The following is a 26,286-nucleotide window of genomic DNA, read 5'->3' as shown; positions in this document are numbered from 1 at the left end:
TCAGAAAACATGACATTCTCTTTAATTTTCCATACTCCTGAGTGGTAATGCCATCAGTTTGAGGGATGAAGATGAAGAGAGAAGGCGGGAGTCCCTTCTCAGCATCAGAACACAGTGAACTTAACACAGCAGCCAATTTCCTGTAGGAGCAGGCTCAGCAAGGTGGACAGACCACAGACTCTCAGAGCAGTGCCTGTGATATGATCAGGGCTGATATCCAGCCTTGGAGCTTGAGTGGGGGTCTCCGAGGTCCCCTGTCCTGCCTGCATTAACCCTTTGGCTGGTGGATTTTGGAGAGATCCAGGGCCCTGGGCAGGAACCTGCGTAGCTAGAGAGGAGGCGCTTGGGAACGGTGGAGGGTGTCGGTTTAGCAGTTGTTTAAAAAAATGTTTCAATATTTTAACAACTGGTATGGTGATAGCAAGTGTCTGTCAGCTAATATCACCCATGACTATTATCATTATTTTTTCAGAGCCATTGGACCACTAATTTAGTACCAGGGAGTCAGTGTGAGGAAAGCATGTGGTTTTGAATCTGATCCTCGATTCGCAACTCAGCTCTGCCCATTGCTAGCTGTATGACCTTGAGCAAGTTCCCTATTGTGTAATGGAAAGTAGACTGATACCCACTTCATGAGATTGATGTAAGAAGTGGGTGCAAAGCTATTTCTGAGAGTACTTTGTAAATGTTAAGACTGAACAGATGTGAGTAAAAGCGCACAAACCAAAAGAGAATGCTGATTTGGAGCTGTCCAGGGTTCCAAAGCCACGGCGCTCCAGATCTCCACCTGTCCCCAACATTTGTAGGGTCCAAAGAGAGAACACAAACGAAGGCCCACATATTAAGTTAATTTCTAAATATTAATTTTAATTCTAAGTCAACTAATGGAAAGCTAAGGGTGTAAGTCAGACTAAGTGCTAAATCACATCAGTTCTGCCTTCCTACCCTGATAGATACACCTTTATAACAACCTAGAAAGCAAAGTTCAGATTTAGAATTCTTGGACTCCTCAAAATTCTGTGCTAGAGTGTAGCAGCGCAGGAATAGCTGACCCCCAGCTGGCCCCACTCCTCTTCCCACCTTGGCTTGTTACCATATTGAGAGATAATGGACAATCACGCATATGCGTGTGGATGCTTAACACATATGTCCAAACTCCATGTGCACCCCCAACAAACAGCCAAGCTTTGGCCCACACAGGTGGAGTAGACTGCCCTTAGGAAGACAGAACAGGGAAAAGGCCTGCATTGACCCTGGTGGCACGTTTGGGGCCATATGGCTGGGAATACTGAGATCCCAGATACCCAGACTGTGGTCTAGAAGGAGGGAAACAGGCTTCAGGTGGGCATGTCTTCTTAGCCCCACAGGGCCCTTGCTCAATATGGAACAGCATAGCCAGAAGATACCAGAGTGGGTCCCTTAAAGCATAAGACTAGCAGGGGCTCCTCTCGCCTCGGCTGAGGGGCAGTGTCATCTTGGATACCAAAGCCTACCTGGGAGCTTGAAACAGGCTTGAAACCACCCATCCATCAGGGGACATCAGTGTCCCTGAACACCTGGCCTATCCCTGTCCTCAAGAATGCTGCTACTGGCCCCCCATCCCCTTGGTGACCACAAGGCTTCAGGGGGAGCAAAGTAGAGCTCCTTCAGAGAGGTTGCTCTGCCCTTCATGGGCACTGGGAGAACTGGCTGGAACCTGGACCTCAACCCAGGGACCACTTATTTGAATGAAATGCTTCACATGAACTTGTTTAAATGAGATTTGCCTTTTTCTTCTAAAAATGGGATGCAGAAAGCATGAAGGTTGCAATAATCGATGTTTTCATTATTAGCCCCATTGGTGAGTCCATTAGCTGTGACCTTTGGTCAATGACTGAGTGTCTAAAATGAAAACACTGTGTTTATCACCATGAGGAGAGGATTGTAGAAGGAGGGGAACGAGATACTAACGTGGATCTAGCCTGTTATAGTTTACAAAGTGTCTGCTCACATTCCATCACTCCAGTTGATCCTTGTAACAGCTCTGATATGTAAGGAGCCTGGAGTTATTTTCCTTCCCATTTTACCCACGAGGAGCCTGAGGCTGACAGGAGCAGCTTGTCTGAGGCCAGCCAGCTGTCACCTTGGGACTGACACCTAAACCACTGAGCGCAAAGAGAAAAAATGAGATGAAGAACTCATTTAAGTTTAAGTTTAAGATTAAGGAGCTTTTCCACAAGCGTGGTGAAGGAGAGAAAGCAGGGTTTGGGGTCAGAGAGACCTGACTTCAGATTCCGGTGCTGCCCTTTGCCGTTGGTAGGACTTTGCACAGTTTGCTTGGAGCTTCTTTTCCTTGTGTGTGACCCGCGTATCATCAAATCTGCCTCACACGGTTGCTGTTGGGTGCTTGCCCACGGAAGGATCAGTGGCTGTTAAGTTTCCTTCCTTCCCAACACTGTCCCCATTGCTCTTCCTTACTAACACCTAAAGTCAGATCTCACTTGTACCACATGCAGTGCTACATACTTTGCATCCATTATCTCATTTAATGCTCACACCAAGTACATCAAGTAAATCCTATTACTGTGTCCTATTTTGTAGGTGGGGGAACTGGTGCAGAGAGGGCAAGTGACTTGCCTAACTGACACAGCCAGTAGGTGGTAGCACTCGGTTTACAAGCTGAGGCAGCCTGGCTCCAGAAATCCTGCTCTTGGCTACTCTGCCCAACCAGCTCCCCACCTCGCTCTCTCCTTCCCTTTGTTGCCCAACTTCTTGAAGGAATTACCTGAACTCCCAGTTTTTTCTTGTGCTTGCCCATTCCTTCTGTAACCGCTTACAGGATGACTTCCACCAGCATATCTTCACTGCTGTCTTGATAATTAATAAATCTCATAGTCTTTCCTTAACCCCACTCTCTTCAATTCATGTGACTTTTGGCAATGATGGCTTCCTGAAATTCTCTTGACTTTGGAAGCGAGTTGTCCCCATTTGCTGGCTCTTCTGCTTCATAGGTTCCTCTTTGTCTCCTGGCCATCTGAACGAGCCTCCTAAGGTGTCTTTTTCATCCCCCGTGGTCTCACCATCACCATCAGCCAATCCTCTCCATGCAGACTGTTGCCAAATTTATACCTCTAGCCCTGACTTTCTCCCAAGCTCTCGATCCAACTCTGCAATTCCACAAAAGCTGCACCTCCCAGTTGAAACTCAATGTCTTCCTATCTTTCACTTAAGATCATTTCAATACTTACCTATTCAACAAGTGATTCTGAACTCCTTCTGTGTGCCAGGCACTGTTCTAGGTACTGGAGATATGGCAGTGAATAAAACAGGAAGTCCCTACCTTCTTTGGGGTTAACTTTGAGCTGCAGGGTGAGGGGAGAGAGACCATAAGCAAAGTAAGTAATATAGTGTATTAGACAGTGGAGAAAAATAAAGCAGAGTCAGGGCATGGGGAGTGCTGGGGCAGGAAGTTGCAATTTTAAATATGGTTGACAAGAAAGGTTGCACTGAGAACATGACACTTGAGCCAGGAATAATGGAGGCAAGGCAGCAAGCCCTGAAGATCCTGAGGGAAGAATGCTTCAGATAAAATAAAGACTACGTGCAAAGGCCATGAGGTGGGAGTTTGGCTGGCATGCTCAGGGGAGCAGCACAGAGGCCAGAATGGGCAAGAAGGAGAGAAAAGTTGATGGTGGCTGAGAGGAAATGGAGAGCCACATCATGTAGGGCCACATAGGTCCTTTGAAGAGCTTGGGCTTTTCCTGAGTGGCTTAGGAGCTGTGGAATCATTTTGGGTCGAGGACTGACATAATTTCACATTTGTTTCACAAGATCACCGTGACTGCCATGTTGAAAATGGACCAGGGCAGCAGAACAGAGGTTTTAGCAAGGAGGAGACTGGCTAGGCGGCTAGGGCAGCAATCCAGGAGAGACATCTCTAGCGTGGATCAGGGTAGTGGCAATGGAGGTGATGGATGGACAGGAGATGAATTCTGGATAGATTTTGATGGCATCAACAGGATTTGCCAATAGTGCATGGAATGTGAGAGTGTGGTCAAGAGTGACTCCAAAGTTGTTGGCAGGTGGGCAGTTGGGTCTATGGATCTGGAGCTCAGGGAAGCAATTCAGATTAGAGATAGAAATTTGGAAGTTGTCAGGATGTAGATGGTACTTAATAGCCATGGGACTGGAATCACCAAGGGAATGTGAGTAGACAGAAAGAAGAGGACCAAAGACTAAGACCTGGCGCCTTCCAAAGGTAAAGGGTTGAGAGATGAAGCAGAATCAGCAAAGGATGGTGAGGAAGAGCTCATGAGACACAAGGGGCAACAGGAGTCACATGTGTGCTCCCTGGGCCAGCCACCATGTTCTGGGCATAGATGCAAAGACAAACGTGACTCCATCTTCACTCCCTCGTGGAGGAGTCAGGGCTTTGCACCCTGAAATACCACTGTGGGTGGGTCCAGGGACATATGTGGAATGTCAGAGGCAGTGAGACCACACCTTGTTACTTCTGAGAATGATTTTACACACACCAGTCAACTGTGTGTGGCTCTTCTGGTTGTTTTACTTTATCCCTTCTTTTTGTCTCTGATAGGCAATCAGTTACCGAGCCAGAGACTACCTACTTGTGCAGCATCTCTCATACGTAGCCCCTCCCCTCCGTTCCTTCCAGCCTAGCTGGAAGCCTCATTAAAGATCACCTACAGTGTTGCAAAAGCTCCTGAACATCGCAGGTTCCCTCCCATTGTCCCTCTAATTCTCCTTCTTACATCACCCTTCTTCCTGGCACATCATCTCCTGCTCAAAAGTCCCACCACCCCGGGAATGAAAGCCAGTGCCTAAGCCCATTATTAAAGGCTACTTCACAGACTGACTCTGCCCTGCCCACCCAGCCTTGTCTCTATTTCCCAGGTGCCCTCTCTTTCCTGGACACTCCATGTTCATGCTTAAGGCCACATGTTTGCCCATGGTGGAACCTCCCACTAGGGTGTGCCTTTCTTTGTTCTCCACAGCTCATATCCCATTTCCTCCACAAAGCTCTCCCCCTATAGCCAGCATGGACGTCCATGTCTCCAACATCCTGTATCACTCCGAGTCTGTGTCATTCACTTTTGTATGTAGGTATATAATGGCATGAACAGTCACTAAATACGTTTATATTCACCAGTTCATTCATTTTTATTTGTGTGTGGCTTGTCTGCCTCCCCCTCAAGGATAAATAACTTTCAGTGTTAAGCACGGTGCTATTCTCATAATAGAATACATGAATAGTAGATGTTAGTCTTTTTTTAAAGGTGAGGGAATATATAAAAGGTAAAACTGTGATAAAGCACTTTGTTGTATACAAGTTCTACCAAGCTCCAGGTATACAGGCATGAAAGTGATTCAAATAAAATATTTATTCCTTCAACAAAAATGTATTAAGATCTACTATATGTCAACAATGTGTGAGATACTAATGATTCAAAAATGTCACAATCCCAAGCCTCAAGGAAATCATAATCTAATGGGGAAAACAGACACATAAATAATTATAATATAACCTGAGAGCTGTAAAGAGCTGGATATATCCATGGGAGCATGGAAAAGAAGGCTTTCTGAAGGAGGTGATGTATGTAATGATTCTCAAAGGATGAGTGATTAGATCCAGTGAGACTGTAGCAGGGGAAAGAGTGCTTTAGGCATCGGACATGGCATGAGCAAAAAGGAAGAGGTTAAAACAGCATGGTGTGTGGAGGTAGGGAGGCCAGACCATGGAGGGCCGTATATTAAGGAACTTGAATCCCATCATGTGGGTGATGCCAATGATGCTTTTGAAGGGTGTTAGGTGTAAAAAGGACAGAATCATGTCTGTGTGTTTGAACACCAGTGCAGCTAAAAGATCAATTTGAAAGGGATCAGGATTGGATGCAGAGAGGGCAGTTATGGACCATTCCCTGTAGACCAGGTGGGAGATGCTAAGGGCTTGGATTTAAATGAGGGCAGGGACAGCTGGATGGAGAAAAGGAGATAAATTCAAGCATCACTTATGGAGCAAAATTCATAGGACTCAGTGATGCAATACCTCAAACAGTCTAGGGGAGGGCATAGGAAGAGCCAAAGATAACCCTTACTTCTGGCCTAGAAGACTGGGTGAGCAGTGGGTCACCTCTGGCAGAGAAGGAGGAAAGGGCCCAAGTGTATGCTGGAGGTGGTGCGTTCACTTTGGGACACGTGGAATTTGAAGTGCCTCCAGCATCCCATTCAAAGTAGTCCTCTTAAATGGTCAGAGAGTGACTCCAGGGTACTATCACGCTTGGAATTTATCAGGGACTTCTTTGAAAACCATTACCAGGGCACCTGGATGGATCAGTGGTTAAGCATCTGCCTTCGGCTCAGGTCATGATCCCAGGGTCCTGGGATCGAGCCCTGCGTTGGGCTCCCTGCACAGCAGAGAGCCTGCTTCTCCCTCTCCCTCTGCTGCTCCCACTGCTTGTGCTCTCTCTGTCTCTGTGTGTCAAATAAATAAATAAATACTCTTAAAAAAAAAAAAGAAAAGAAAACCATTACCAAAGCCAGTTTATCAGCTACATAAACCAGTCATGCGTTGTATAGGCATAACTCTTTCTGGGGGAAAAGAAAAAGTGCCACTACCTTAGAATGCAAAAAAATAAAATAAAATAAAATAAATAAAAATATGATATTTTTGAAAAAGAAACCTATTCACTAGACTTATGTCATAATGAATTTTGGGCTACCCAAAATCAAACCTTCCCTTAATGATGGAGTCCTTCAGTCCCTGGGGCTGTGGGAGAGAACATGCCTAAGACCCAAAGGATTTCCAATAGAGCAGTGTCAGAAGTCGCAGCAATGTGGATGGACTGAGTACACCGCTTCCCAAGGTCACCACGCCCATTCACTAGACTCAGCCAGGTGCCTTTGCTTTGATGTGATGATTAAGAAGCTTGTTTTATTTCTCTATTCCACAGAATCCTAAAAGAAAAGGGTATCTTCCTTCTCTCCCAAGACAGGCAAAAGAGTGCAACTTTATCGTATTATCTCTGTTTGCAGAAAATCTGGGACCAAACTAAGCTTTGTAAATTTCTCACATGACTGACCTCTAGAACCCTGGGCTTAAGTCTGCTCACATACCTCTAGGCAGGAAGGTGGGGGCAAAAATATGAACTGTGAAGACTATAGACAACATATCTTAATCGACCAGCAAGATAGCCAGTCCTGAAAAGGACAGTGTTACAACAGAATCAAAAACCAAGAATCAACCAGAATGAAAAATTCCCCAACCAATGTGCCACAGTTGGCACAGTGTCTTAGACAGGAGAACAGGTACAATTTTATACTGCTGAGAATGCTTGTCCTCCCGTCCCACAAAGGAAAAAAAGACCCCAAAGCAGGCCTGGTCACTATAACCTAAATGGAGAACAGAGCTGAGGCGACACAGAAAGTAAATGCCTGGTGACTTAATAATTGTCTCCACACTTTGGCTGGGGGCAAGAAGCTGACTCCAGTGTGTCTGTTTCATAAGCCCAACTAGCAGATTGGGTCTCACCTGACCTCTGATGCGTATATGATTATATCCCACTCAAACAACATTTATGCCCCTCTGTACAGTAAGGAATGGCTGTAGCATTATTGGGGGGCTGTAGCATTATCGTGGAGAGCTACTCATCGGCGCAGCTACAATGAGCATGTGCAGCAAAATGGGCTCTCACTGACTTTCTACGTGAGGGCATTTCCTCTTCTTCAACTCTGCCAATCATGATACACTGCAGTTATGCCCAGCAGTTACCAGGGGCATGGAGACAAGAGAAAAGGTTCTTGCAGCTGTGGGACCACCTCCTCCCCAGGCAGCCTGGCCTTCCCTTCTTTTCAGACTGGGGCTGACTAGCACAGGGGGTGCTGTGGGGGCCAGCCAGGGGCAGCAATTAGTGTCTCCATGTCCCCGTGTGACGGTAAAGGATGCTGAGACATTTTAGCATCAACCTGACAATGCAACCCTCTCTTAAGCCATTCGTATAAAGCCCTGTAGGATCTTCTGTCACTTCATAAGAGGAAGAACTTTATATCAAACAAGGATACCATGTCTTAGCTGATGAGTGGAGCATCTCATTTTTTTTTAATTATTAAATTCTTCTGCACTGTCACTGAGAATCATTCCCAGTCCCAGCAGTGGATATATGGAGAATGCACGGCCAGGCTCTGCTGACTAAACTTCTGCTTCTATTTGGGTTCAGTCCAGCTCTCTGTGGCTGTTCTGGGAGCTGCAATCACACAGACAGCCTGAGTCTCCTCCATTCTGGCTTTCTCCAGAACCAGGAGGTAGTAAAGTACAGTCGTTAAAAGCATAGACTCTGGAGGCAGATAATTCCCAATTCCCACCTCTTACAAACTGTAGAACCCTTGGTGTGGACCTTAACATCTTTAAACCTCCACCCTCTCATGTGTAAAATGGAAATAGAAATTCATTTATCTTGTGGAATATTTTGAACGTTAACTGAGATAACATAGTTAAAGTACTTAGGACAGTTGCTGGAATAGAGCAAGTGCTCAATAAGTAACAGCTATGATGATGATGATGGTGATGGTGGTGGTGGTGGTGGTGGTGTTAGTGGTGAGCAGAGGGGAGGGACATGGGCTAAAGTCAGGTGCAGCCAGGAGGAATAGCAAAGTGTCCAGAATGGCAGGTTTACTAAACTAAGCAATGGGACTTCGAGGCTGGGCCTGAAGTCAGTGGGAGAACAGCACGTAGTTAGAGACTACATATGCCAGCCTACAGCACAACATTTGCATTAAGGTGGTTCCCAAGGTGACCATGATCTCCTTGTGTTATCAGTTTCTACGTCTGTTTGCCAAGTGCTAGACTGGCCAATGACTGGAATTTAAGCAACCTTCTTTGTTGAGTAGAAATTCTACCACTGTGATTTCCTGGGAAAGTTTGCCTCCTTTTGCCCTCCTTTACACCTGATACTTCCCTCTAAGTACATCAAATTGTCACCACCTCTTGCCAACAAACCTTACACACACTCATACTTCCCAAGAAAGTGTTTCTTGAAATGGAATGCCTCTAACCAGCTGATTACAATTCACCATCCCAACTAGTTGATGCCTCTGTGGGGCTCACAAATGCCTCTCAGAGCTTCCTGTTTCCAGTTGGACCAGCTGTGATTTTATTTAACTTGCTTTGGTATTGCTTTTTAATCTTTGTGTTGTTTTGATTTGTCCCTATTTAATCCTGAAGCAGCACAGCATAGAACCTTGACCTGAATTCATAGAATTCTGACATGAATTCCCCTCTGAACTTCTCATTTTGCCCAAGTTGACGGTGTTAGTAAGTGGTGGGCACCTCTCCAGCTTTTGAAAAATTCATTCAGCCTCTTCTTTTCTTGTGCATCTCTTCTGCTTTGCCAGGTCAAGCTGGGAACTACCTGACTTGAGGGAAGGGAGAGTAAAAGCCATCAGTGATTCAGATGGGGTGAGCTACCCTTGGTACGGGAACACCACAGAAACTGTGACCCTGGTTGGTCCCACCAACAAGATCTCCAGGTTCTCCGTCAGCATGAATGACAACTTCTACCCAAGTGTGACGTGGGCAGTGCCAGTGAGTGACAGCAATGTGCCACTGCTCACAAGGATCAAGAGGGACCAAAGTTTCACTACCTGGCTGGTGGCCATGAATACCACCACGAAGGAGAAGATCATTCTACAGACCATCAAGTGGAGGATGAGAGTGGACATTGAGGTGGACCCTCTTCAGCTCTTGGGGCAACGGGCCCGGCTGGTGGGCAGGACTCAGCAGGAGCAGCCCCGGATCCTGAGCCGGATGGAACCCATCCCCCCCAATGCACTAGTGAAACCCAATGCCAACGATGCCCAGGTTCTCATGTGGAGGCCCAAGCGAGGACCACCTCTGGTTGTGATCCCTCCTAAGTAGAAGCAGACTGGCCTGTGTGTGGAGCACATGACGCTATGACATGCAGTGAGGCTGCCAGGGGTGGCAGGAGCCAAACTGAGTTTCTGAGCCAAAGCAGACCACTTGGTTTGCCAGCATTTGCAGCCACTTATGAAGAGTAGGGCTGCTTCTTGGGTGGTAGAACCATAATCCTTAGGAAAAGTCCCTTCCTTTTAGGAATAAAGAAATCACTGATTTGACAGACTTGCTGTGATTACCATGCAAGTAGCCATATTTTGGAGCTGACCAGGATGATTCTTTTATCTGAACTACTGACCATTTCTTTCCTGTGAGATGCAGGGGATGGAAACAAAATTAAACAGTGCCTGTGGCAAATGCTGCTTCCCAACCAATTAGAAGTGGGAGTGAAAACATCCACACCAGGTGTTTGTAAGACAGAAAGTCCCACTGTCTGACTGGAGGGTGCTCGGGGAAGGGGGTGGAATGGAAGTTGGGTGGTAAAAAGAATGGGGAGAAGGAGAAATAAGTTGTTACTACAAATTAATACCTATGAATTTATTAGTAGACAATCAGATCTTCAACATATTCAGTGGAATGAAAGGTACATTTAGAGAACTAGAGATATATTGATATTCACTCCATTCTGAAGGGGGAGCCTCCTGGGAACTGTCCAGGGTTCTGATGTGAACAGACAGATGGTGCCTCAATGGTTCCATCTACCCACCTCTTTCCAAAATCTGATTGTTCTGTGTATCCTTAATCACAGTATTTGGATAGACAGTTCCTGTATTCTGCAGAAGCTATGATATTTGGGGACTTCACCATGTTTTTTGGTGAAACATTAATTGTGATTTTGTTTACAGCTGCTTATCCTGTTCCTGTTACCAGCCCTAAATTTACAAAAACGTAATTGTTTATAAACCATGGAATCCATGTAGGATTTCGAGAACATTTTAACAAATAAGAATACTATTTTCATTCTTTTGGGGTCTTTTTAGCTTCTGAAGGATGTCAACATACAGAATGCACACATGTACATACATGCACACATGCAAGCATACACACCAGGATGCTGGTAGCATGACCAACACATGTGCCAGCAGTCCCTACATATGTCCTTGTAGCCCAGTACATACACTTTATATATGCTTACTTGAGCTTGATTTCACAGAAGCTCAACTTTAACTGCATGAGCACTTGTGAGGAAGTGCCTCATAATGCTTAACTTCAGAGCTCTTTAAAGAAAATCTGAGCTGCTCACATTGTGCAAGACTATATGGCTGAGATCCCACCATCAAGGATGAGAGACCATTTCCTTTAGTCAGGCCAATATCAAACGTTTTAGAGAGTTTCCAGTCTTTACAATAAGGACTTTTCCAGCTCTTCTAGCTTACATCACCCAGAAAAGAGCCTTTCCTTTTATTCTCAATCATGCAAATTGTGACACACACACACACACACACACACACACACACACACACACACACACACACACGGTTTCTTCATTCAAAATCCCCCAAGCAAAATAATTTTAAAACTGTCACAATGTCATTGTAGATTTTGTGGATGGACACTGGCAGCCTAATTTCAGGTGAAAGAGTTGACATTCAGAGTAATTATTACAGTCCTATGGTTGGCTTCAATGATGTCTTCTACCACAGTCTGAGAGTGGAGAAGAAAAAGCAGGAGGACTTTTTTATTACTTTTATTTAAAATGCAATTAAGTCTAATTTCTTTCAGGTTCTAGTCCCAGGGGATGGTGCTTATTTACGAGAGAGGGTTAACAGATCCACTTGAAATCATGTAATGTTAACCTCACACCCAACCACCAGCTACTCTCTTATAGATTAGTTATTGATGGCAAACTGAGCTATTTATAATAGCACATTAATGACACATCAGTGACTCACAGAAGACCTAGAGACATTCCATTTAAAAATAATTTAGCCGTTACATTTGGATTCCACTGTCCTTCCCATGCTTCCTTGTTTTTTATGGGAGCTCCAAAGAGCTCCATGGCTGAAATAAACCTGCCTATTTTCCATTCTGATATCTGAAACAACAAACTCTCCCTCTGATTGAATTAGATGGGATGCCAGGACACCAATCCTGGAATTTAACCCATGTGGCCCTATCCTAAGAAAACCTGATATTTAAAAATCCAAAATTGCAACAAACCACTGATTAATGAGAAATGATCATTGAATTACAAAATCCTGTACAAGATTTCTGTTTTTAAATTCCTCATGCCCAAGATATGACTTCCACAATCACATTTACGTATAACATAACTTCTTCAAGGGCATATCTGTAAAAAGCAAGGGGCAGCATACATAGCTAGATTTGTTCCTGCTGAAAAGTCGCACTTTTCGGAGTTTCAAAAGAAATGACCTGGCCAGTTTTGTGGAAAATTATGTAATAACAAAATGAGAAAAATAGAGAGGAAAGTGCTTATAAAGTTAAAAGCCCTTGGGCAAATATACATTATGATTATTGTTGGTGATACTGTTGCGAGCTGTGCAGTTGGGTCTCTTGGTTCTGGAATGAGCCGGGAAGAATGCTCCATCACCCCACAGCTGATTATTTTAAAGTTAAAGTGGTTTTGCAAGGAAACAGTCCCTTTTCTTTCTGTGATCCTTAGATCGTTACCTTTCAGCTTAGTCAGGATATTGCCAAATGAAAGGCTCTCCAGCAAGAGAGAATTCACCTTGAAATCTCTATTGGGGTCACCCCATCCTCCCACCAGGCTTTTCTTCCCCCAAGAGCCCCTGGGGTCTGATGCCAGAGGCCATCAGTTTAGAGAGGCTCATTCAGTGCCTTGATCAGGTTTTAGTTGGGTGGTCTTAGGACTATACTTAATTCTAAACACACATAATGCAGTGGTTTCTGGTGGCACAAGACCGTTTAATTCCTTGTGGGAAAGAGCATTTTGTCAGGTAATAGATCTTAAATGTAGTCACCTTTGAGATCTTTTCTTCCGCAATCTCAAGGAAATTGAGGTCCAGTTAAATTAGTTCGTCTATTCAGGGTCACAGACCTAATTAGCAACAGAGCCAAGAGAAGAGCCTGGGTCTCCCAGATCTCAAAGCACAGCATGGGCACACTTACCTGAGACCCACTGTCCTCTCCCATGTCTAGCCCTGAACCATTCACCTTCCCAGCACTAGACGCAATTGAATTCCCCCTTTTAAAAATAGGGTGAAATCTTTGTTACTGTTATGTCAAAAAATGAATATTCCAGACTCCCTCTTACCCATGACAGTTGTTTGAGCTTGAACTCTTAATCTGGGCCCTTGGCAGCATGGACTTTATATTCCCAGGTCAGTGCTTTGGTCCACAGCCCATGGGAAGGTTTGGAGGCTAGTCCTCTCTCCACCTCCCGTTCCCTGGGCTTTTGTACAACCCTGTCTCCTCATGCTAGGAATAAGGGCATAGGGCAAAATCACGTTCTGAGCAGCAATTCTGAGCAGTAAAATAAGAGAACTGTGACTTATAGAGTATTTTACCAAAGGCTTCTACATGCCTCTTCTCATCCCCAGTCTTGCAGGGAGTGTAATTTTGTTGTTGACATTATTGTCTCCATTTTACAGACCATAAATTGAGATCCAGAGAGGTTAAGTGACTTATCCAAGGGCTCACAAACAGGAAATGTCAGGAGCTAGGATTCAAACTGGGCCATTTGGCTCCAAATCCCATGCTAGGACACTGCACTATGCAGCCTCCCCACGCGTTCCCTGCCTGGAGGGCACCCAAAGAGAAGGAAGGGAGAAAGCATGCCACTTTCCCCTCCACGGCCATGTAGTCCCTACCAACTACTGAGTGGATGTATTAAAAATAAGAGGACGAACACTGTTTTCTTAGGCAGAGAACCTTGTAATCCTCAGGGAGACTGGCCCCCCCAAGAATGCCTGTCAGAGGCTGCAGGGTGGGGGAGCTGCGGTCATCTGGCAGCTCTCAGCACAGCCCCGGTCATTAGTAGAGGAGGAAGTCGGCTCTCCTGGTCTCAGAGCCCCTTCAACAACCCATAAGCACAAAAGGAGGAGGAAAGCGGGCATTCCGCAGCTGAGGTCCCAGCTGAGCGAGACCCTGCCAGCCACCATCCCTCGATGTGGCAGGAGCAGCCCCTGGGGTGGAGGCAGTGCAAACAACGGCTTTTGGAGTTCTGGTTGGCACATCGAACGTTCTTGTTAAAACTGAGGGCACAATTAGACACTGCCAGAGCCAGCTCCCAACTGCGTTTCAAAGAAGGATGTAAACACATACACACACACACACACACACACACACACACACACACACACACACACACACACAAACACTCACACACTCAAGCTGAAAAGAAAATTAATCAAAAACCCAATGAACGCCTGAACTCTATAATTAAGCCTAAATGATCCTCAGATAGAAAGGGAGCTGAGTGAGCAAGCTCAGTGCACACAGATATTTTTACCCCAGAGTCTTATTGCCATTAATTTCTTTTGAGATCTTGAGTACATCTGGTTCCAGTTTCCCGGGTAGGACATCTGCCTCTAGAAGGCCTGCAGGAGACTTGCCAGCTCAGTGGCCAGAGGACAGACAAGGTTATTTGGCCATCCTCAAACAGTTTTACAGGAATATGTCTGGGGAGCTGAGGGCCAGGGCCGTGCTCCCTCCCACGATGTATCCTACTGCTAACCTCAGTCCTGCTAACGATTCCTTCCAGGCATACCGTGCTTTATAGTTCGCAAAGGGTTTTTCCTATCCTTTACATAGAGTAAAAAAGAGCTCCGTTGAAGAGAGGAAATCTTAGTATTGGCCTAATCTTTCTATTCTTCTTATTATTAACAGCAACGACTCCCCTCTGATTAGTATGTTACACTGTACACAGCACAGACACAGATTCTGTCATTTTGTCTCAACCATCCAGTGAGAGCTGCCCTATGTCCCTATTTTACAGATGAAGGATTTGAGGAGAAAGGTCAAGTGACCTGTCTAAGGTCACCCTAATAGTAGTGCACGGAGGAGTTGAGCTTCAGTCTTCTGGTTGCATACCTGCACTCCATTCTCATGGAACATTCTCTCCTTCATTCAATGCAAGCATTTTTTCTCTGTTTGTCCAGCCACTGCTGTTCCTTGAGCAGGGCTGACTAAGTAGGAGGGGGTGTCTTTGCAGGAATGCAGAAATTGATCCTTTTTGATTGATCCCTGGATGCACTTTAAGACAGAATTAGCTCTCCAGAAGAGTCTGGGTTCAGCTATCCCAGGCTCTGTGCCTTCAGGTGATTTCTCTCCTATTCCTCATTGGAAGGGAAGCCCTTTGGGGTGCTCTAAGGTTGGAGGCCAGAGCCCAGGACTTCAGCGTGATTTGCGATCCAGCTGGTGAACTAGACCTTGAGCAAATCATTTAATTCACATGGGCTTCCATTTCCTCTTCTGTTAACTGAGCCACTAATACAACCCAGCCAATATCACAGTCAGGAAGACACAGGGGGATGATGTCTGGAAACACTCCCAAAATGTCTAACATGCTGCCTGTTGTAAGGTATTGTCACATTGGTGGAATCACAGGGCCCAGAGCTAATTGCACGATTTCAAGTTCCATCTACTGGGAAGCCCAAAACCATTTCAGGGAAACCCACTCTGCCCACCAAGTAAGCCTGGCCTCAGTGGTGGGTGGTGGGCTTTGAGCTCCCCACCCCTCCCCTTGCCCCCAGACACCTTGCTGGAAAGGCCTGGATACTGGCAGTCAGGAAAAGAAAGGATACATAGCCCTGTAGGAAGCAGGTCTGGGCAGAATTTGTAGCTGCAACTCCAAGAAGCCTTTGGAAAGGAAAGGAGGCTGAACATCAGATCTGGGCCAAACTTGAAATCCCAGCACACTTTGCCTGGTTTAAGCCACCTAGAGAAGCCAGCCAGGGGCAGGGGTCCTTTTCCTGTTGTGAGCTCAGGCAAGAGATACAGAGGCAGAAAATGGTGATAATAATAATTTTACACACACACACACACACACACCTTTTTGTGGGTTTCCACTAATACAGAGGGGAAAATATATATATATATATATAGTGTTGGGGGTGGGGATCTCCCACTGTCCTGTCTCTACAGTTTCTGATGCCCCAGATCTTGGCTAGGACACCACAGTTTGGAGGTCGCATTACAGATCTGGCTCTGAGTATGCAAATAAAAGGATATGTTTCTTCAAATGTTCCACCCCCCCAGGCTGTCCCACCACCTGGCAGGCATATGTGGTTATGGCCCCTTTCTCTGCCCACCCTGCCTGCTGTGGCCCCATTCCACATGGCCTCACCTGGACCAGCCACGCAGCTTGCCTCAGGACTGCTTCCCAAGGCCCCCTGGCCCCACATACCCCGCTGCACCCCTCCCCAGCCGAGCCCAGCACCATGGGCCCTCTGAGGAGAGAGGTAATCTGGCCCAACTGGGGAGTGGTCCAGAAGAGAAACCACCCGCTCTTCTCACCGGGATAAATATGAAGCCAGGCCTCTGGGCAGCGGGCCACATGGCCACACGCAGGAGCCTCTCCTCTGCCTCCAGGCTCCCAGGGGTCCTTAGCTAACCCAGAACATGTGGCTCAGTCCTTAAAGCTGCTGAGTGTGGGTCAGAAATGCCGAGAGAAGGGAAAATAGATGCTATAGCATTACAGCACTGAGGGGAGACCAGAGCAGTGGCCCAGCTGCCCTCGGACATCCCTGGGGACCATGGGGGGCTCTGACAGTGCATGTGAAGCATTCAAACAGCAAGATGGCTGCATGGGGGGCCGGTCTCAGGCCAGCTGATGCCCCATGTCTCTGGCAACAGGGAGGAGACAGGAAGGAGGACAGAATACTTTGCCTCAGGCCAGGCTCAGGATGAAGGTGAACCAACCAGGGTGCAAAAATTTCAGAAGGCCCTTGATGCAGTTTTGTGCAAAGAGCAACTCTGCACTTGCTGAGCACGAACGCCCCGCGGTGTCTGCCCTGGATGCCTGGCTTCCCTCACCCTGCTCCCAGCCCTTCTCTGTGCCACCGTCTACATGCTGCTTTCTTCACAGGAAGGGAGGGTGGGGGTGGCTACCGTGAGATCCCTCAGGATACTCATTCCCCCAGCAAGTGTTTAAACGGAGCATCTCCTATGTGCCAGACTAAACAGAGCCCCTGCCCAGAGGGAGACGATGCTCACAGGAAGCTCTGGGCACCAGTCATCCTCTCCTTTGGTGCCATACATCACAAGTAACCCCAGAAGTTTAGCAAGTGCTCCCTTAGTCTGCCTGTGAGGGTAAGACGCCTTTCTGGCCCGAGGACTTGGTAAGGACGGGTGAGGTGACAAGCAGCATTCTGTCGTGTTGTTTGATCTCTTCCAAGGAAAGGCACTAGGGAGAGCCTACAGCCTCATCCACACATACACGGGCTCTGGTGACAGGAGAAACAGCTGGTTATCTCTCCATCTGCTCTTGTCCCCTCACCCCACCCCCAAACCAATTAGAATATTCCACACAGACACGATCCAGTGAAATGTTAATTGGAAAAATAACAGGAAAGATAATAAATGCACTTCAGGCTGAGAACTATTTCATTAAACTGGGCTTTGAAAGCAAGACAGCCAATTAAATTATTTCCCACTTCACTCCCTCACGTACCAGAAACTATAGAAAGCTATTACTTCTCATTAATTAGGAAAGAAAGAAGCGCCCTGCATATGCATATCAGATGAACAGGGACTTAGGCTCTACACCACCTAGTTCTTCGTGTGCAGTGTGCGTGTGCATACACACGTACACACACACACACACATGCATGTACACACATATACACATGCATGCACACATGCATGTACACGCATGTACACACGCACGTGCATACACACATATGCACATGCATGTACACATCACACATATACACATGCATGTACACACACACATGCCTTAGGGACGAAGACTCATCTGCTGTCTCACCTGAAGAATGTCATGGGTCTTCTGAAAACAGCAAAAAAAAAAAAAAAAACCCTGCTCCCAAGAGCACACACAAAATCAAACAAAGGAAAATGCCTTCTTTGGGCACATTCATCAGAAAGGAAATAGGGGCCTTTGTTGCGAGAGAATAAGCAGCTCTAAACTCTGTTGGATTCAAAATGATCTTGTCCTTTCCTCTTCAGGAAAGAAGGAGGCACTTCCCAAGCCAGCTCCCTCCTTCAAATGCTCAGGATGCTGTCAGGGACCAGGAGACCAGTCCTTTTGAATGGACCTTAATATGCAGGTCTCATGCAAGGCATCTTCACGTTTCCATCTGTGAAATGGGAAGAAGGCCTATTCTCAGTGCCACAGTCACCCCCCAAAATTTTTAAGCTTGTGAGAACATATTGGCAGAGTTCCCTGGGGGAAACTGAGAGATAAAACTCAACCATGCAGTTAAAATATTTCCTGTACCAAAATTATGCTAACCCAAAGGCACCCATACTGTATAGTAAGTTGAATACAGTTAACATAATATGAACATTATAATAATGAATATAATGGTCATATAAAGCAGTTGTCACAATGATGTGACTTTTGCACACAGGCTTCTCTCCAGTATGGTCCATGAGCAGCACACAGCCTCCGAGGCTGTCTCAAGGCTTCTGCACTGCACACAAGTGCCCACGTCATGTCCCAACTTCCACCATCATCCCCCACATCTGTCGTTCTGTGCCGTGCACGATATCAAGGGCCGGCAGAGCCTAGCACCATCAGTGCCTCTGACCACTCACTCACTACAGGGGGCGGGGAAAGGCACTGTGGACACTAGGGCATAGCAGCTAGTCTAGAGTACAGGGTGTATAGAGGATCCGTTTCTAGAATGGCCTATAGGCTATTAAGTCCCCATTTGTACATATAATGTGGTTGTCTGCAAACTTCAAACAACTGGAACAAGTTTATTTGACAACCTCTGTAAGAACTAGGGATTTGTTTTCTTCTTGAAATTGAAACCATGCAGACATTCTGAAAACACAACGGTGTTCATTCGTTGTTGGAAAAACTCGTTCTGCTGTGCATCCCTGTAAGCAAAGCCAGTATATCAAAAATCCAAAGACACAAAGCAGAAAAAATGATCAGGGAAGAAAGAGGAGGATGCCTGGTGCTTGGATTTACCTCGGAGCAACTCTTCCTTCCATGCATTCAAAAGTACTCTTTTTATTTGAAAGATTCAGTTCACCCCCTTCTTTAGGACCATAACTATTACATAAAGCGATATATACAAATACCCACCCACACACAAAAATAGTGGCAGCAAGTTGTCTTAAAAAGACAAACTGACTGACAACTTCAAGTTGAGTAGTATAGACCTACACTCGAGAAATTTTAGTGCAGTTGGAGAGTGCACCCAGGCACAGGACTATGGGGTAAGCCACAGGGTTCTGGTGAATCAGCGAGTCTTGCAAATCTCCTTGTGCCTTCAGATGCTGAGAAACAAGGCAGGGTTGTGGAGGGTCTGGAATTCCCACCCATTTCTTTAGATCCCTTTGTGCCTTGCTGGTGGGTAACACCTATGGATGATCTGGAATCCCTTAATATTATTTTAGTTTTTAATCATTTTTTAAGACCCACATAAACAGTATAGACCATCTTTACAGAGAAATGGATATGTAAATATGTCCCAATAACTTCGCATAAAATTGCAGGGTTGCTGTCCCCTTGAAATCTATAAAGCCCAGATTATAACCATCTGCTTTTAAGGAATGACATTCTTTGGTCACTGTCTTCATGCCTGTCTTATTTACACGTTTCCATGTCCACATACAGGTCACCTAGTAGGACAAGGCACGTCCAGCAAGCAGAACCACATGGCAGAGACTAAAGAGGAGGAAATGAGCCATGGCTGGTGGTTCTAGAAGCTGAAGACCTGGACAGCTGATTTCCCATTAAAACGAGCGCTATTCTCCCTGTCTCCTCGCCATCCTCCCATCCCGTGAGCTGTACCCCTCCTACCAAAGCACGGGTCATGCAGCACTCCCCATGGACTGGCTGGGCTGGGCTGGGCTCGGCCCTTGGCAGGCTGTGCTGAAGTGGGAGCTGTGTCTGCTGTATCTTTTTGTGTGGAAAGATTGGGTCCATCCAGATCTCAAGTCCATCCCCGACCCTCTAAAGCGAAGCTGCCCAGGGAGGAAGAGCTGGTCAGCCTGGACTTCAGATACCTAACATGGCCCGGCCTTGGTTGCCAAACTCTTGCCTTCCCTCCCTACGCTTTTGGGTCTGAAACAGCGGGAATGCATACCTCCCCTTTTCCTCCCTTCTCCACATGGGGGGCCAACGTGGATACTCTCTTGAGATTTCTCTGATCCTTGGAGCTAGGGCCAAAGCAGTCCTGCTTCCCTGGCATGACCAGGCTGGGTGTCTTCAGGTGACCAAGGGCAAAGTGTATGTCAGCAGGATTGATGGGGGGAGGGGAGGGCCACCCTAAGAGGGCAAAACTGGTGTGCATTATTTTATTTATTGGTTTATTGGTTGGCTTCCTTACTGGTTGATTCATTTATGAAATATGTATTTATTATACAGCAGAAAACCCACTCCCATCTTTGAGGCGTCCAGCCCCAGAATCTGTCTTCTTGGCCCCGTAGAGCACAGTGAGTGACTCCTCTCTGAAGCCACAGAAAAAACAGAGGGGGGATTTCTCTCTCTCTGCCCAAATACTTCCACCCCAACCAGATTTTCAGCCAGAAGTGGGGTTAGAAACCACCAGCTCTAGTGAGACGATAAAGCCATACAAATCAGCAGAGAGAAGGGTCAACTGTCCAAGTAGAAGGTCCCAGCATCCCGCCCTCTCCTCCCCGTCACAGCATAACCCCTCCCCTGCTCTGTGTGCGCGCGTGGCGGGGGGCAGTCAGCTGCAGCCTGGCCACCTCGGATCTAGATTTTTCCTTCTGCTCTGGTGCCACCTTCTGAAGGCCACATGCACATCAGAGATGCCTGAGGAGCTTAAAAACCATCCATACCTGGTCCCCTCTCCAACTCATTATAGCAGAATCTGGGGATAGAGCCTGGGCATGGGTGTTTTTAAAAGTACCCCCAGATGATCCTAATGTGAGGCTAGGGTTGAGAAGCACTTCTAGTGTTTTTTCCCTTCATCCCTCCCACCCATCACATCCTTCATCCTCTATTTCCGGAGCTTTCTGCCTTGCCAAGAATGGGAGTGGCCACTGGGGAATGAGGACTCTCTTCCCATTTCTCCAGCCCCTCCTCCTCACTCAACCTTACCCATCAGGTCAACCAACCTGAGTGGATCCCTGGAGAGTTGGCAGGTCCCACCATTCTGCACCCTGAGGCTGGTGCCTACACCCAGCCCGGGGGCTCTCAAATGGTGTCCAGCTTTTCTAGGAATAGAAACCCACTCCCCACCAGATTCTCTTTCCATCTGCCCCAGACTCCCCAGCTCCAAAGGTTTAAAGGGCACTTGGGTGACATTTTTGTCTCCAAATCCCAATCCTGATGGGAAGGCCCGTGCTGAGTCTTGATAACCCAAGGCTTGGCTATTTCTGCAGAGCCACCTGAATTGAATGAGGGTCGACTGGTAACAGAGGAAGGAGTCTCATTACCCCAAGCCAGTTCTTTCCCCAACAGTTGTGAAGCATCCAAATCCCAAATGGCTGAGAAGAGACATCTCCCCCTTCACACTTTACAAGATTTCCACTGAGTGTGAGTAAATGCATGTATGAATGGTGTGTATGTGTGTGATGTGCATCAGCTGCATACAAACCATCGAGATCCATAGAGATGTACCATGTTCCTAAATGGGCCTAGGTGAATTCCATATTAGATATATACACAAGAATGTTGTAATATATACAAAACTGTTACACACACACACACACACACACACACACACACACACACACACACACACAGTCCAGGGAAACCTGGGATGTGGGAAGAGGTTTTTTTAGTACTTGATCTCCCTCATCTGAGTAATTTCCTGGGGCTAGTACTAGTTCATACACATCCTCCATTGCCCAGCCTGTCCCCTCCTGCATTCCATACCACCAAGCCTTCTTTCCCCATTAGTCAGAATGTCCCTGCCCTATGTCCCATCTCTCAGGGTCCTACTCTCTGATAGGTGACAGACAGTTCAGTCAGTGGGTGCTAAAGAGTTGAGGGTTACCCCTCCCAGGTGACATTCATGTTTTAATTGGGGCTACAGATAATGCCTTAATCCGAAGGAGTGGCTCTAATGGTGGGTATCTCAGGCACAGCAGTGGGCCAGTAAGGGAGATTATTTTTTATCAGGGGAGCTTTTTAGAGCCCTCCCCCAGCCATACTTATCTCTAAGATCAACCCTTCATAAGTACATGAGCACAAGCAAGCACACTTACCTATGTACACTTTCCAGAATGTGGACACTCCTCCCTTATACTGGCCCGAACTTTACAAATGAAAAAAGAAAAAAAGAAGAAGAAGAAGAAAAAGAAGGAACAGCTAAATTAATTTAAACCTCACTGGGAAATGTAGCCTGTATTTCACTGGCTGCCAGCCACCTGGCCCACCCCACCCTGTTCCATTTCCCTTCGGCTCCTTCTCTTTTCTGCTACCACCCCATCAGTTAATTTACTCAAAAGTGTCCTCTCTGTGCCCCCCCTCCCCCCATGCCCTCCAACAGATGTATTTCCTTCCTTCACTGTTTCCCATTTGGAATTGTGCTGTTTTTCGGTGTTGTCTGGACAAAGAGCAGGTGAAAAGCATGAGCATGTGTGTATCTCTTGGAAGAAAGAGAAACCAGGTATTCTGCTGCAGTTTGGAGAAAAAGCCACCCAAGGAAGAGACGAAAGCTGGCTCTGCAGAGTGCCTTAAAAATGACTTTAATTAGGAAATTCTGAGTCGTCAGTCTTTGGATGTTACATAAACTCAAACAGATGTTGCATTTCACTTCTCTGGGATTAAAAAAAGTTAAATACAGTATGTATTCAACAGCAACAAAGTATCTTTTCTCTTTAATTTGGTCATTAAAGATGCAGCGGCTGGTTTTTGTTTTGTTTTGTTTTTTTTAAAGCCTTGGGGAGGCCTCAGAATAAGCAGCTCTGGGACGTACAGAGGGCAGATACAAGAGTCCTGACCACTAGGACAAGTAGTGGGCTAAGGCCAACTTAGTGCTGTGAAACTGGGGAAAGGAGAACATTCTAGAAAAGCAGAGGGCAAACCTTGCCCTTTATCCCCTCCCCACCACTACTCCTCTCTAGAGCACCCTTTGACCAGTTTCTGCTTTGCCTTTGCTAAATGATTTCCCCTTAGTTCAACACTTGCCACCTAGGATTCTACTAAAACAAGATAACTTGAAGAGTCTGAGCTCCCAAAGGTAGATAAGCCTTCTGGGATATCACCTTCTCTCCCTCGAGTCATGTTTTTTAATGGTCAGACCTATCTGGGTGACAATGGGAAGTGTAGTTGGGATGGAGATCCTGGCGTGCACGTGGACTCTGAACACTCTGCAGGTGGGAAGGACCTGAGGAGCACAGCTCTCCAGCCCTGGCCAGCCACAGCACTCCCCCCCGGCACCCCACGCCTGCCTCTCCTACCTCCTCCTCACCCTGCTTTTCTGCTGGAAGTAAGCACCTGGCTGGCAAGTGCTTGGAGTCATCAGGCTAACAGCTGTTCTTTCTACTGGACCTTTTATTCAGAGCTATCATGGCTGTTTGCCACAAGAGATGGGACCCTTCTGAGGGGTCAGCAGTTTTAAGAGGGCTAGGAGTCAAAAATTCATATTTGTTCTCTCTCTCTCTCTCTTTCTCTCTCTCTCACCATTCAAAAGAGGAAAAGCAAGAAGGAGACCCAGATACTCAAAGAATGGTAAATAGTGGCTTCCACTAGTGGGGAAAAAAAATTTATCTATCATGTATCTCCTGGGGTGAGGGTGGTACATTTTTAAACATATGTATTTATAACTAGGACACCCCCCCCCACCAAGTGAGCCAAGCAGGACATGCACAGTTCTGTGGGAAGCAGCCTTACAGGCACATTTCAGAAACGGGATTCCTGTATCTTCTCCAGTAAAAAGCATAGTCTGAATTATATCCTGTGTGAAAGGGCAATTGGCACTTTTTCCTAATTCATTTATTTTAAGAAATAAACACTGCCCTGGTGATGGCTGAATACACCGAGTATGTGTGTGTGTATGTGTGTGTGTGTGTACATGTATAAAGCTCAAATGTATAAATGAGGGTTGGGAACATAGTGACAGTTGAAGCAAACTTGAAAATAAGTGGTATTTCTTTCTCGCTAAAAGAAACTGTAAAATTCTATGTTAAACTCTATAACGGTTTAGAAAAGGAAACAATGATGTATTTGATTTAAATATATATACACACACACACACACTTAAAGAAGAAATTTGGGGGAACAAAGAATATTCAAACAAAAACTATATATTTATTGCTACCTATGTGAAGAAATGGTACAACCTGCCTAATCAACTTATGGCACAAATATGATCATATTTCTTTTATTTTTCAAATTAATTACCCGAACTTTCTTAGGCCCTGTTAGCAGAGAGTTCAGTAATCCCTTCTTGAGGCTCCTCAACCCACCCACCCCCAATTTCTCAGGAACGCTGTGTCCTGAACTCATCCCAAAGAGAGCCGAAACACCACACAGAAAGAACACGGTCATGTTCATGCATTCCTGCCTTCCCTTCCCACCAGCTGAGGGAAGATAGCAGTTCACTGTTGCTGGGGTACCCAGGACAAAAGTTATCACCTTGGTACGGCTTTGGACACCACGCTCTGCTCAGTCACTGTTCTCAAAGAGAAACAATGCCAAGGGTGCTGGGAACCAGAGGCCCTTCTAAAATCTATCCCATGTGGTGCTGAAACCACCTTCCTCACAACTTTCTAAGCCTCTATGTTACACCCAGTTCAACAACCTAAAGCCCTGTCCGCCCACCCAAGTCAGTGACCTTAGCACTCTTCCTTCTCTGAGCCCAGGTATGGGTCCCTTGGAGATCCCCATGGGTGTCCCAACTTCAAACCTAGGAAAGGGAATTGCCTCTCATTCCCTGACTTACAGAAAGGCCCAGGTCTCCTAGGCAAGCTAATCCACTTCTGCCTTACCCCTTCCCAGAAGCCCCTGTTTGTATAAGTAAGGAGACCACTGGAGTGATCTGCAGAGCAAGAGATTTATTTATTTCAACAAATACTTATTAAGTGACCAGCATGTACCAGACACTATTCTAGATGCTGAGCAGTCCTCAGGATCACACAGAAAAAAAACCCATCCCTCCTGGAACTGCCATTCTAGTGGAGGGAGAGATAGGCGATAGACATAATGAATACGGAAATTATATGTTATGTGGTGAGAGGTTCAATGGGAAGGGACAAGAACAGAGAAGGGGGATCAAGAGTTCAGGAAGATCAGCTTCCAGGTGGTTTTCTATCTGGGCCATATGCCAACAAGCATCTGCCAATTACATTTACTAATAACAACAATAGTAATCATGCCCTCTCCCATTTAACCTATGCACCAGGAGGCACCCTGGGCCACGGAAGGATCACTTCACTCTCTCCAAGGCAGTCTCAGGTTGATCACCTCCTATCTCAGGCAACTTGTGGAGCCTTCACTGACTGCTGCTGAGCAAGGTCAAGTGGCCCCCAAGGGCCACATGGCTACTAAGAGTCAGGCTCTCCTGACTCCCTTGTATGATGTTCCCAATGCACATGGAAAGAGCACAAGACATGAAGCCCAAAGATTCAAAACTGAGACCCAGCATTCCCTCTTACTAGGTGTATGCAACCTAGAAAAGTTCCCTGCAAACAGAAGATAAGACTGGATGTGAAATTACATTATAAATCAGAAGGCATGGGACAAATGACACTTTTGGGCAACCCCGTGGGCTGCTTCAACACTCCACTTACCTACTATCGGTGTGATTCATTAAGGAAATAAATATAATTAAAAGGACTTATTTTTACAGCATGCTGCACACAACTCCCAAAGCAATCCTTACTCAAGTTGGAGAAATTAAAACAGTATATATTTTGTGTCTATAAACTAATTATCTGATTCCAACTGGATTCAGAGCAAGCCCACTCGCAGGTACTCTATGAAAGCATGCACATAACTACACAAAATGTGCTGAAGAAGCACTGGGACATGGTCCTTGCCAGGAGCTTCTGAGCACTCTGTGTGGAGAAAAGGACATTCGTGTGATGGATCCCAGGGGTGTGGGTGTGGCAACAAACAAGCAGTTGGATTTATTGTCCCATCCCAGGCCTCTGGTTCCCTTTATTATCTCAGCCATTGGAGAATGCCCACCATGGAGAAGAAAGAAGTGTCAAGCTAGCCTGAAAGGCAGCTGGTCCTGAGCCCATGAGTCTAACCTAGTAAGTAAGACTGAATTCAGCTTCTGGGAAAGCTTAGAAGATAAAAACTATAGGCAGGAAGGTGCTATGCACTGAGCGTGTCCCCC

General features: G+C 46.2%; 1 protein-coding gene across 1 annotated transcript in view; it reads left to right on the top strand.

The window, feature by feature from the left end:
• Positions 1-22,842, top strand: part of FAM78B (family with sequence similarity 78 member B) — an 87,185-nt gene extending 64,343 nt beyond the window's left edge. The window contains exons 2-3 of the mRNA XM_027613767.1: positions 9,388-10,314; positions 19,641-22,842. Of these exons, the coding sequence (XP_027469568.1) occupies positions 9,388-9,910 (523 nt within the window). The 3' untranslated portion in view covers positions 9,911-10,314; positions 19,641-22,842. The remainder of the gene's footprint in view (positions 1-9,387; positions 10,315-19,640) is intronic.
• Positions 22,843-26,286: the final 3,444 nt, after the last annotated feature.

This window comes from Zalophus californianus, chromosome 10, assembly GCF_009762305.2.
Source record: "Zalophus californianus isolate mZalCal1 chromosome 10, mZalCal1.pri.v2, whole genome shotgun sequence".
NCBI lineage: Eukaryota > Metazoa > Chordata > Mammalia > Carnivora > Otariidae > Zalophus > Zalophus californianus.
Note: the sequence above shows the minus strand (reverse complement) of the source record. Positions and strands in the feature narration are given on the sequence as shown.